Source organism: Misgurnus anguillicaudatus, unplaced genomic scaffold (genome assembly GCF_027580225.2).
Source record: "Misgurnus anguillicaudatus unplaced genomic scaffold, ASM2758022v2 HiC_scaffold_32, whole genome shotgun sequence".
Taxonomy (NCBI): Eukaryota; Metazoa; Chordata; class Actinopteri; order Cypriniformes; family Cobitidae; genus Misgurnus; species Misgurnus anguillicaudatus.
Window position 1 is genome coordinate 513,976 of NW_027395282.1, and position 14,144 is coordinate 528,119.

The 14,144-nt window shown below is 35.7% G+C and overlaps 1 protein-coding gene across 2 annotated transcripts in view; it reads left to right on the plus strand.

Moving 5' to 3' along the window:
* Positions 1 to 3,910, plus strand: part of LOC129453676 (phosphofurin acidic cluster sorting protein 2) — a 68,930-nt gene extending 65,020 nt beyond the window's left edge. For both annotated transcript variants that reach the window (XM_073865636.1, XM_073865637.1), the window contains 3 exons: positions 67 to 290; positions 1,641 to 1,754; positions 2,969 to 3,910. In XM_073865636.1, coding sequence (XP_073721737.1) covers positions 67 to 290; positions 1,641 to 1,754; positions 2,969 to 3,084 — 454 coding nt within the window. In that variant the 3' untranslated portion in view covers positions 3,085 to 3,910. The remainder of the gene's footprint in view (positions 1 to 66; positions 291 to 1,640; positions 1,755 to 2,968) is intronic.
* The last annotated feature ends 10,234 nt before the right edge of the window (positions 3,911 to 14,144 follow it).

Sequence of the window (14,144 nt, forward strand, 5' to 3'; positions counted from 1 at the left end):
TGTTAACAGAGCTAAATGCACATCTCTCATCATATCTGCTCTAAGCCAAGTTGTGTTTGTGTGTAGTTCTCCAGGCTCTGGGGGTGAGGTAATGGGTCTTCAGGTGGACTACTGGACACTTCAGGGATCAGAGAAGAAGAAAGAAGGTGACAAGAGAGATGTGGGAATAAAGAACACACTGAAGAGTAACTTCCGCTCACTGCAGGTGTCTAGAATTCCAAGTGGAGGAGAACCGACACCTCCTCCCGGCATGGCCATGACTGTTGTCATGAAGGAGAAAAACAAGAAAGGTAATACACACACAGTTGGGAAACATCTAAGATTGGGCCTTAGAGCTGTCTTGAGGGTGTAATATGTAAACAATCTGCATTTATACTAATGTGTTACTTGGTTTGGATGAATGAACATCTGCTTTTTCACATACTTGCATAGCATTATCATAATAGGCTGTATATTAATGTATTGGAAAAAAGTTGTTTTATGTGAAATCAGATCACGTGCACCCCTTATATAGCCAAAATTGAATGATCCTCAATTTATAAACAACTGTGAAGATTCTACTTTGACATTGGTAGTCTAATTGGGCTTCTCCTATCGAAGCATCTAAACTTTGACTGTGTATAAATATAAATGTATGTATGGCCATTGTTGGATAAATTGAGACATAGCCTTAGGCAGTAAATAGTCATTAAACATCTAAAATGAACTTCATTTGTATGTTTTCTGATAGGTGTACCAACCTAAATGCTTAACTAATACAGAGGATGCGTGTCCATCCACTTACGCATCTGAGATTTTGGTTTTGGTTATAAAACATGCAGGAATTAAAAAATAAAGTGCAGAATTTTCTTGATGTTAAAATAGTTTTTAAACATCAATCCGGTCCAAAACTTTATCCCTCTTAATGAGTTATTAAGAGCAACAAGACTCAAAAACACATGTAAATGTTTGGTTAACTGTTGGGGAAAAATCTGATTTGATGTGTAATATTAATCAACACATTCACTGTAATGCAAGGATCTAATATAGAGGAGTAAAAACGTAAACAACGTCAAATTAAGGTAAATATAGAACAGATAAAAATAAGTGAGTAAGTTGCGATTAATCATGAGTTAACTCATGACAATCATGCGATTCATCTAGATTAAATATTTAAATCGATTAACAACCCTTATATATGTGTGCATGCTTACATACACATAATACATTTATACGTACGTACATACATATACATACACATAAATGTATACCTACATATACTCTTTGGGCGAGAATAGAGAGAAATTTATAGAACTCAGCACATATCTGAAAGCGTTCCTTTGGTTTTATGTGAAGGCAGATGAAACCCGCGAGTGGAGAGGTTCGTGCATCATGTTAATGCAAATGTGGGCACTTATGCCTTCGTTTACATAAGTGTCTGACTTGGTCCATCTACACAGGCAGCATTACAAAAGTCTCAGTTTACGAGGATCAAAAACTCCTGAGTAGTCTGAATGTCAGGCATAATCATAGCAAAAGTAATGCATTTTAAGATGAAAATGCAATAATATAAATACTAAAATGTCTTGTTATTCTGTCAAGCTTTGGATTCCACAAGAGGTGTTTGTTTGGTTCTTATGTGCGGTTATTTCTCTTCTCAGTGATTTTTCTAAGCAAGAAACCGAAAGAGAAGGATGTGGATTCTAAGAGTCAGGTGATCGACGCCATTAGCCGACTCATCTGCACCGCCAAACACCAGCACACTATGCTGAAGGGTAAATAATCACACACACACTATTTAAATGCAGTGAACAAGAAACACAAAACAATCACAACATGAGATGTGCTGTCAAAGTTTATATTTTTTAAGCTGTTTTAAGGTAAGTTAAAAAGATTCTCCAAAACACAATTCTTACAATTGAGATTAAATCACATTCATCCACAGTAAATCTGAGCCATTCAGAGCCATTTCAGTGACTCGCTAACTAAATTTTTGTTTTTTATATTATATCATAAATTAACTCTTTCCCCGCCATTGACGAGTTATCTCGTCAATCTGCAATACCGCTATTATCCACCGGGTGGCGCTATTCCGCAACTTATAAAAACCAGAAGTATTGCCTTAGGGCAAACAGCTGTATGTCCGTGTATGTTTTAAAGATCGCTCTGCATCTGATCTCTATCAAAAGTCCTTCACAAAAATGGAATTATCTCAGCTTTTTGCTCAAAATTTTGTGTTTTTGATGAAACCTTCACATATTTGAGAGGTGATAAAAACAGAACAGATGAAGGTAGGATGAAACTGATTTTTTGTTTGAAAGCAGAGGGTCTGTTCTTTTAATTCATATATTGTATGTTTATATATTTAAAAAGGAGCATTTTCTGGAAGGCATTCAACTTTTGTGAAAATCATGAAAAATGCTGGCGGGGAAAGAGTTAATTAATGAAAAAACTAAATGAAAACATGTGGAGTTCCATTTTGTTACTCACTTTTGGTGCTTTTCCATTGCATAGTACCCCACGGTTTAGTTTAGTTTGGGTCGGGTCAGCTCACCTCACTTTGGTGTGGCTAGCTTTTCCATTGAGTTTAGTATCACTTCGCAGTGGGAGTATCGGGTACCACGTACTGCACCTAATGGAAAAGCTCCCAAAAGTAAGCTGACCCGACCCAAACCAAACCGCGGGGTACTATGAATAATAGAATGATTATCAAGACATAAACAGAGTTTAAAATTAGTAGATAGCGTTTTGGCTTCAGTTTTGTAAAAATTTGGTAATCTAGTGGATAATCGCGGAATTACAGATTAACATAAAACTTCATCAGGAACACGTTTTAATGCCAATATTTTTTCTTTATTGATGAGATTACTTGGGGAAAGAGTAAAATGAACGTATAAATATGAAAAACATATGCAATTATTAGTGAATAAGGCACCGATTATGTTTAATGCAAACAGCAATGTGCTAAAGTTGCTTTGTTCATTTGCAGTTTCAATTGATGGCGTGGAGTGGCATGACGTGAAGTTTTTCCAGCTAGCAGCACAGTGGCCGACGCACGTAAAGCACTTTCCAGTGGGAATCTTCAGCTACAGCAAACCTGTGTGAACTGCCATTCCAGAAGCCCCTCCTGCACACTAAACATAACAAATGAGGGAGTAAAACAGACTAATGGATTTTCCTGTGGAAATTTGTCCTTGTTGTTGATTTGGAAGCCTGTGTCAAAGTATTGTTGCTCATCATTTTTGTTAATCTGGCAGTAAAAACAAGCACTGTCTTTTATTTTATGGTAAGCAGTAAGTGTGTGGTAGGAACTGTACAGGCACGTACAGCTTCAGTCGCACTTTGCTTGAATTATAGTTCATTATTATTATTATTATTTCTGTGAAATTTTCAGTGTCAGTAATTGTTCTATGTACAATATTATAGAATGGGATTCATGAAGTGAAGTCAAATGAGTTTTTGTGCAACAGGTGTGTTTGTGTGTTGTACAGAATTTCGCAATGAGTGGGAGGGGTTAATGCACATGTGGGAGGAGTTACATTTATGTTGCAGAATGATTATATTGGAGCTGTGGAAAAAAGGCAAGTCTTTTTATTTTTAATAACATGCACACTTTGTGATAAAGAAAATTGACTTGGATTTACTAATAGTTAAAGTGTCATTAACTGGATGAATTGAGAATGTGTTTTGGGGATAAAACACATGTCACAGTGTGTCAATTTGAACAAACAGTTTGTGTGGGTACAATCTAATGGGAAATCAGGTTGCGAGGTAACAGGTAACATAGATTTATATGAAAGTGATATATGCTTTTAAAGGCCCTTTAAATGGTTTTAGTCCCATGTATGTGGGTTTGTGTGTGTGTGTGTGCGCAAGAGTGTGAATAGGGTTAGTACACTCACCTAAAGGATTATTAGGAACACCATACTAATACTGTCAGAAACAATGCTCAGGTAGGCCATGGCACTTAAACGATGCCCACTTGGCACTAAGGGGCTTAAAGTGTGTCAAGAAAATATCCCCCACACCATTACACCACCACCAGCAGCCTGCACAGTGGTAACAAGGCATGATGGATCCATGTTCTCATTCTGTTTACGACAAATTCTGACTCTACCATCTGAATGTCTCAACAGAAACCGAGACTCATCAGACCAGGCAACATTTTTCCAGTCTTCATCTGTCCAATTTTGGTGAACTCATGCAAATTGTAGTGGAGATGAGTGGTACCCGGTGGGGTCTTCTGCTGTTGTAGCCCATCCACCTCAAGGTTGTGCGTGTTGTGGCTTCACAAATGCTTTGCTGCATACCTCGGTTGTAACGAGTGGTTATTTCAGTCAAAGTTGCTCTTCTATCAGCTTGAATCAGTCGGCCCATTCTCCTCTGACCTCTAGCATCAACAAGGACTGCCGCATACTGGATGTTTTTCCCTTTTCACACCATTCTTTGTAAACCCTAGAAATGGTGGTGCGTGAAAATCCCAGTAACTGAGCAGATTGTGAAATACTCAGACCAGCCCGTCTGGCACCAACAACCATGCCACGCTCAAAATTGCTTAAATCAAATTTCTTTCCCATTCTGACATTCATTTTGAAGTTCAAGAGATTGTCTTGACCAGGACCACACCCCTAAATGCATTGAAGCAACTGCCATGTGATTGGTTGATTAGATAATTGCATTAATGAGAAATTGAATAGGCGTTGCTAATAATCCTTTAGGTGAGTGTATGTGGTCATGTGTGCTTCTGTGCATCTACACAGAGATTGTGTTAGTATGTATGCTCTGAATACAGGGTCCAGTCACTGCCAACTAACAAGGGCTCATAAAAAGCTGATTGTTAGGATGAGAACAAAAAATGATTTGTGATCTCATCCTATTGAGTGTTTGTGAATATCTGTGGTAAATCTCCTGCTTTAAGTCCCTTTACAAAGATCTCCTGTTTAAACAGTACATATTGACAAACAGTGTTTATAGCAGCTTTACCTGTGATTTTGTGTGCTTTTTTATATGAAAGCATCAGTAATCATTTGTGTGGGTGATTTTGCTGTGGTGTTATTTTAAAGTCAAGAGGAAACTGCAATATTGTTACATTTCTCAGAGAGTAAACATTTTGTTTTGGTGTCTTTCAGAACTGTTACTCTTATTTTCCATTAACTCTGTTTGTATTGATTTTATGATTAGTTTATTTAATGTGGGCTGCTGCAGTCTTTAGTTACTCTTGTTATTTTTAAGCACTATTTTTGGCATTGGGAGATTCTTTAATCTTGAGAACACTAATATTTAAGCTGTCTGTTTGAAATAGAAATACAGACATTTGCACAAAGCATCTTTTTAAAGTTTGACAGTATTGCTATTCTGAAGGAACCACAGAGGAAAGATTTTCTCCTGTTCTCTTTAATGTGTGTATAGAAACATATACTGCCATTTCATATCCTTTCTACTGGTTTTAATTGTCATATGAATATGAAAATGATTTTAACCATAGCTGCATTGTGAGTAACACATTTACGGTTACTATTTGTTTTTGTATCTCTTTTTAAAGGAGTTGATCTCTTATATAGACATGTTTTTTGTAATTTAGACATGTAAATGAAACTAAAGTGAACCAGCGTGTTCTTTTCATTGTGTGTAAAAACACATTATTTTCAGTATTTGATAATATTCAGAATATTATTTGAGTATTGTGCAAATAAATTAGAAAAAATATGTGTTTGTGTTGTTTTCATGTTTTTCTCTCAATGGCCTGATTGTTAATGCAGATCCTTTTCAAATCTGGTTACTTTTTACCTGCTAAACTTTATAGGACAGTGACCCTCCAGGACCAGAAATACCCACTAAAAACTATTTTCAATCTCTCAACTACTGTGTCAAATATAACAATGTTTGAAACAGCTGATCCCTAAACATGTGTTCCATCAGACGTTTAAATGTGCTTGGGGAATTGCACAAACCAAAAGGCAGTCGATTACATTCAAATAACCCAAAGGGTGTGCAAAAATGGTCTTACCCATCTTTTTCTGACACAGGAACCTGATTGTATCCACTTACATATTGAAAGGGGTGGTGTAGTTTGATCTGTGATCTGATCGTCAAAACAGTAGATCTGGTTGCAACCCATTCAATTTCCTTTTTATGACATAATTAACTCATTTATGGAGAATGTCCGATTGCCAACCATGATGACAACGACGTGGATTTTAACATTTTAAAACAATTTAAGGCTAGAAGTAGCTGCTTGCTGATTTAATAGAAACTCAATAAATTAATGATGGCAATGTCACTAAAGTAGGACTCTTAAATGTTTGCTCAAAGATTATTTCACAAATGTTTTAGTGCTAAACCTTGCTCCTTTATCTGAAAAGTTAAGGGTACTGCAGAGGTCAGTAAGAGCAAATCAAAAACAATATTAAAATGTCTGTTGCCTTTCAACATGTACAGTACAAGTTGGGCTAGAAGTAACAGTTATTTTGTATTTAGTTTGGTTTTTAGTCTAAAAAAGTCTGCTTATACATTCATAGGTGCTAAGAATGTTCTGTATATTTTATAAACCATACATTCTTAAACTTTGGATAACAACACCAAAAGCATTTAACCATGTATTTTCTTATTTACTTTGGGAAGATTTTTCTTCTGAAGAAAGCACAGAGAACAACTTTAATGAAGATTTTTCAGCATCTTCAACCAAAATCACCTCAAATTTGCATGAGGAAACCACATCGCAAGGGTCACGAAAAAGTATGTATAAATTTACACTTATAGCCTAATAATAACATACACATGTGGAACATTACAGCCAACAATATTCACAGTACATATTTCCAAGTAAAAGTTATAAGAGATTAGGGCACAGGCTAGAGAACAAATGATGTGCAAGTTTAGATTGTACTCCAACGGTTTTCTATAGAATCAATACCCTATATTCTATGCATCTCATATGAAAAAACTGCTTATTAAAAGTAGTGTAAAATGCTATTTTTTTATTTAGGTTGTTTCCTTTCACTGGACTGAATCCAAGTATAATAATGAAAGAATAATGCAATTCTGTGTTTTTGTAGGACCTACATCAAGAATGACTTCCCGTTATGAAAAAGCAATACATGTGTGATCAACAGAACAGCAGTCATTTTTGGAGAGGATGCAAGAGCCTCAAAATGATTGGATGAAACAATTGGAAAGAAACCAACAACACGAAGAGAGGCTTCTCATGACAGCCGAAGAGAAATCAAGATCAACTGAGCGGGAACAGCTGCTATCAGGTCTTACTGGCATCTTACAACAAACATCTAGCATGCAGACACATTCTATCCCAATGTTTCAGCACCATCTCCAATCACAGCAGTCTTATTCTGATTCATAATGGAGTACATGCTACTGTGGTCAGTGCTAGATGGAGTGCTGTGGGAACGGAGAACATTGCTGTTAATGATATTTGTGTAAATCGCAACATGCATACAGTTGTTAACATGGGCACTGATAAAAGCACGGGCCACTTATGCGCGTGAAGCCGCGCTTGCATTTGTACCTGTTACCTGCAATCAAATTAAATTTGTTCGGATTGACAACATTTTGTTCATCCAATAATAAGAGACGGGCACTAACAGTAAATTCATTGTTAAATGCAAGCAAAGCTTCTTCACAATCATTGAAATATCACCAAATGCAATTTCCTAAGTTTTAATCAGAAGAAATCAAATGATATTGCTTATTAAGTCCAAAATGTCAATATCAATCGATGTTTCTGTATATTTCAGAGGTATATATAAATATAAAAGACAAAACCTATTTGTCTAATCAATGCTCTTGTCTACACTTGTGAATACAGAGCATGTTAGATCGGTGCCTGGAGTCTGTTCCATCCAGAAGAACTCTTAAAACATAAATGGTTTAATGAGGAATAAAGGTCAGGAGCAGATCAAAGACAGACATATTCAAAGGAAAGAAAAACTAAAGTAGAAATGTCAAATGAGGCTAAAGCACCGAGAAAAAATACAACAGAAAAAATAAAACATTGTCAATGCACACAATACATAGAGTAACGAGAGTGCATGAATAGATCAAAAGATAAAGTCAGTTATCTCATCAATTAAGAGAAAATATTTGCATGAAAAAAACGTGTTCCTGATGAGTTTTTACAGTAATCTGTAATGCCATGTCTATCCACTAGAGGGCCCTAGATTACCCAATTTATAAAAAACTGAAACCAAAAGGTTATTTACTAATTTTAAACTCTGTGTATGTTTTGATAATCGTTCTGAATCTGATCTCCAACACAATTCCTTCACAGTTTATAAGCAAAGAAAAAATATAGATTGGATGAAACGTTTCCCCCCATTTTGTTTGTTTGTTTGTTTATTGTTTGTTTGAAAGCAGAGGTCTGGCTGCCTTACAAAAGTTTTCACCCAGTATAGATATTTTCTTGATTAATCTGACAGCTTTTTTTCTTGATTAATCAGTGACAGCTATATTAAGATACCCAACAAGCTTTCTGACATGTTTTTATCTTTTAACAAAAATTTCATCTATTACAATGTTTATTTTATTAACAAAACAATATTGATATATTTATGAATAAATGCATTTAATTATATATTTTGCAAAAATTACAACTAATATAACATTTTATAAATAAATGTATTTAATTATATATTTAGCAAGAATTACAACTATTACAATGATTCAATTTATGTAAAACAAATAATAAAAGAATATTGATATAACATTAAATACATTTATTCATAAATATGTCTAGCAAAAATTGCAACTACAATGATTGGATCTATTACTGACTATTCAAGAACGATTACAGATGGTGGACCTGTCCCCCCAACCCCTATTCTGTGTATGTAGTTAAAAGTGGCATTGAAACATGCAACCACTGGTGCATTTCAAAATGATTTAGCAATTGGACGTAATTTGATAAAGACCAAGAAGATGAAGATCAAAATAGGATGACTGTGAACATCTTGTTGATTGTGTTGATTGGAAATGTGTTTTTTTTATTGTGTCCTTAGCAAGCATTTCAAGTAATTTAATACTTCCTCTTGTGAATAATGTTTGTTGTCTGACACCAGCTGGGACTCTTCTCTCTCAGTTTATCAGTGTATTTCTATCAATTATATTGTCATCTATTTTTCAAAACCCTGCAAAGGGAGCACATATTAGAAAATCTTTACTAAATGCAACCTGATGGTTTAATGATGTCTAAATATGATATTGATCACCGTCAGATACAGTGAGGTCATTAACTTGGCAGAATATCGATCAATCCGCGTAATGAGTGACACCTGGTGAGCATGGCAGATAGTCAGCATGACTTTATTAAGCACAGAGGTTACATGTAGTGTTAATGCCTCGTCTCCCATAAGACTTGCATCACATTACAGATGATACATGCATTTATTTATATTGTGATTCTCTCTCCTGTTCTGTTCTTTCATTATTTTAACTTTGTTGACTGGACTAAATCTAACCTATCCCCTCACCTATGTTGCTGTCTCACCGCCCTTAAACGGGTTCATCCATCCAATCTCGGTCCGTCATGGTTTCAGTTCCAATGTTGTGCTCCGCAGAGCACTACAGCTTTTTTCCAAATGGCTTTGAGCTTCAGGGAAAAGCTGTATCTGTGGTTTCCCTTCATGTAATGTAACGGATAGTAAAGGCCCAAACACTTCATGCTCTCTGAGCGGATATAACATGTGGGTCAGATAGAGAGCCAATATCCCACTTCAACACCTGACTTGACCCTCCTGATGTCTTTTGATATCACAGTAAGCAGATGACAACGGCATTGGATAAATCAGTTTAATAGCAAGATAAGTTTATTAAAACTGACATTTATGTACCGTTTTAATTTTCACATTCATCTACCATACATTTAAAGGCACTGTCTGAGTTTTACCTTTTCCTACAGTATTAATGTTGTAAATAATCCAATGTTCCTGGGTCACCTCGTGGTTATAGTGTATTTTCCCTCTTCAAAATGAAGATATGTTTAGCTTCAGGTGCCTTTCAGATCAGAAACGAATGCACAGGTAATGCTCCTGTAATATTTCATCTGCCTGGATTCCCAGCATCTCGATTGCCTAGAGAAGATGATGAAGCTGCCAAAATACTTGATGTGACATCATCTCGGATGATCACGTGGTTCATGGCTCACTCGGGCTGCAATAGCAAGTTCAGACAGCAGATGGCGCCAGTGTTATTCACAAAAAAAATTTCCCAAGCAGGAGGATACATGAGGACATTCAGTCAGGTTGAGCTGTCAGTGATGCTTTGATGGTGAAAGTGAGCTTCAAGGGAAACAATGTTTTCTTTTAACCCCAGATGATTTTGATCGTGTTTATGCAAGAAGCCTTGAAATGCACGCTGTGTGTGAAGCCGCTCAGAGCAAAACTCACAACAAGAGAGATTGGCAATGCAGGGCTGCTGGTTTATATTTAACATTAGAGAGGATGGTGTACACTAAATACAGCTGTAGTCAAGTGTGCATGTGCACTGAGTATGGCTGTGACTGAGATGGATCGTAGCAGACTGAATTGAAAGGCAAATGCATGAAAAAATTTAATAAATGAAAATAATGGTACTTAATAAACAAAATTTAAACCATTAAAATGAAAATAAATGTAAAGGAAAAAAGAATATAAAGCATATATACTAAATTCTTTGATTCCGTAGTTTTTGTTATGATCTTTATCTTTTATAAGATGAGATAAAAGGGATTTCTTCCTACCAAAGATGGAGAATTTTCTAAAGAGATGAATCCATTTATATTTCCTCTTCACATTCTTTGGACGCTTTGTGGTTTTCTTTCTCTGTTGTACAAGGACAAGTTGTAAAATTAAATGTTACACAAAACATCTTAACTATTTTATTTAAGAAATAAAAATAAAAAGCCTGTACATTTTAATTAAAGTCTTTAGGAAGTCAATAAGGAAGAACAGACTCCATGGAGTTTAATGTAAATGAAGTGCAGCGGTGTGTTCATATTCAACAGATTTAACGCCATCTACCTCCAAAATATATCAATATGTTTCTGAGTAAATGAATATTAACAACATTGAAATGTAAGCTTTATGTTTTTAAACCTCTGGTGCTTTAAAAAATGCGAAACACTTTTACATATAAGCCAGGACTAGTCCTTAGTTTAATAAAGGAAATATATACATGCCTTATTAAAAACATTACTGGCGTGCATTTTGAGGCAAAACAAAGGATACTGATGTATTTTAAGATATGTCAATGCAAGTTGTTTTCAGTTTGAACAGCTCTTACATTTATTTTAGTCTACGACTGGTCTAATCCCTGTCCGGGAAACTGCCCCAAAATGTAATACTTTTATGGTGGATTTGCATATTTTAAGATTTTAAGTACACCACTGAAAATGACTACAATCTCAGAAATAAAGGTGCAAAAGGAGTGTGTAAATATAGATGTCTGTTAAAGTCACACTATTAGTTTAAGCAGTTGTCAGTAATAACTAATCTGTTTTTATATTAAGCAGAATGCACTCATCACAGGACTGCATTGAGGTGTTATTTGCAAAGATGATGAATGTCTGGTCTTGGTCAGGTTGTCATATCTCTGGTATGGCAGATGGGACTCGGGTCACAACTGGACAGAAACCACGTCCTTCAGCTTTCAACCATGAATGTCACGCAGGATAGTTGGTGTCATTGAGTGACCTGCGGTATGAGCAAGCTGATGAGTTTACAGATTTGTCTGGACAATAGAAGACTTAACCGTTTTCAAACAAGTTTCCCAAAAACTCTTATTACTTGTGCTTGTTTGATGATGCTAGTGGTTCACACATCAATGCTATTTACAACTATCAAATCTCAGACCCACGCTGCATCTGAATCCGCCAACTTCCATACTATATAGTAGGCGAGAAGAGGAGAATTAGATTATGAGACGTTAGCCTGGATTTCAAAGACGGGGTCAAAATTGTTAAAATAATACTGATTAAGTTTACTTCAAATCATATTTTTCATTTTTTTACCAAAAGGCTCATGGCAATTAGTGACCAATAATAGCTTTGTTGAGACCCTCCCTATTATAGTCAATAGACCACCACATATATTACAGATGACATTTGTAATTTGCCCTTTACTGCTAAATCAATAACCTCACATGAGTGGCCACACTTACATGCTAAGATGCATTACAAATCTAAACACACGAGATGGATAATACAAGCTTGAGAAATTTGAGCCTCTTGTCAAGCACAGCATTAAATCTAATGTTTTATTGTGATGTAGTGCATATTTCCATCACTTACTTTACGTTCAAACCGCCGCCGGAGAGAGCGTCATAAAACGTTCAGGCTGTCCTGCCAATGAAGCTATAGATTAAGAGTAGAGGACGCTCGGACGCTCAAATGCATTCTCTGAAATCCCTTCAAGCAGAGGACTTCTATTGGTTTCCACTTTCTTCGGCACTCACACCATCCAAGATGCGCCGATGCTCACCGGACTTCACCACCGCTCTTATTAACAGTTAAAGGAAGATGACCACAGGTCATGTTTAGGTGTGCTACCATGATGATTTACCACAAAATTGAAATACTGCCATTTTTAAAATACTCTAAAGTACTTAACTCATTCCCCGCCAGACATTTTTGAAAAGTTGCTCGCCAGTATTTTCACAAAAATTTCACACAAAGCCTTTCAGGATTTTTAATTTTAAATATATAAACAAATATATCAAATGAAAAAAAACAGACCCTCTGCTTTCAAACAACAACAAAAAAACAAACAAAACAAAAAACTTTTTATCCTATCTATATTTTTTTCTCTTTTTCTAAACTCTTAAATATGAGTATTTTTCTTTAAAAATAGATTTTTTTAGCTAAAAGCTGAAATAATTGATTTTTTGTGAAGGAATTTTGTTAGAGATCAGATTCAAAACATTAACGATTAAACATAAACAGAATTTAAAATTAGTAAATAACATTTTGGCTTCAGTTTTTTCATAAATTGGGTAAGTCCATGTAGTGGATAATCGCGATATTGCAGATTAACATAAAAATTTATCAGGAACACGTTTTTATGCAAATGTTTTCTCTTAATTGATGAAGTAACTTGTCAATGGCGGGGAAAGAGTTAAATAGTACAATTGTAAGAGAAGATAAAATGTACTTTTATTTTACAGGGTTCCCACAGGTCCTTGAAATCCTTGAAAGTTTGTGAATCTGGGGGGGAAAACGTAAGGCCCTGGGAAGTTTTTGAAAATATACATACATAGATACAGGTCATTGAAAGTGCTTGAATCTATTTCATGCAAGAAGTTTTCTAGGGGAAAAAAATCCATATTATTCCCTGTTTAGTCTAGAATAATAGCATAAAAATCTAGACTTTTTAAGCACGCGTGCTAAACTGTTAGCTTTAAATGCTTATATCTTCTGTATGTGAATGTTGATTCATACCAAAATGCTTTTTGCATAGTTGTGTTTGACACATGAAAACGTCTCGCGTTACGTATGTAACTGTTGTTCCCTGAGAAGGGAACGAGACGCTGCGTCTCTCTTGTCATACTTCCTGCGTCCCTGTAATGCCGTCTTTAGCAATATTTCAGATAGCGATATACTTCCTGACTCCCGCGTCACCCTGTCTTTGTTGTTAAGTCTCACCATTTGTTGAATTTGATAAACACATTCAGACACACTTACCCCTGGAGGCGTCCCCAAAGTGTCACCGCAGTGATGCAGCGTGAGTTCCCTCAAAAAGGAACTGTAACAATGTATCTTAAAAGGTAACACGATGTAACCTTGATCTCACTTCAAATGTGTCCCCACATTTAGTTATTTGAATTTGAGGGTATTGGACCAGCTGGAAAGTCCTTGAAAGGTCCTTGAATTTGAACTTAACTAAGGTGTGTGAACCCTGATTTTAGTGCTTATGTGATGGGAATCTTGTGACATGAAAAACAGGGTGCAAAAGCTCATTTATTAATCAGTTTGATGGGTTTTTCTTTTTTGTATTCATGTCATTCGTTCAACTACATGTATTAAATGACTTTCCTGTGTATGTTGTTTACAATATTAGTGTTAATGGGTGGGTGTAGGGTTAGGGGTGTAGTTTAAGGGTTGGGGTTAAGTCAAGACTTGTATGCAGGTATAATGTAACAACATATACATACACAATAGCTCACCAATTTCGGTGTTATGG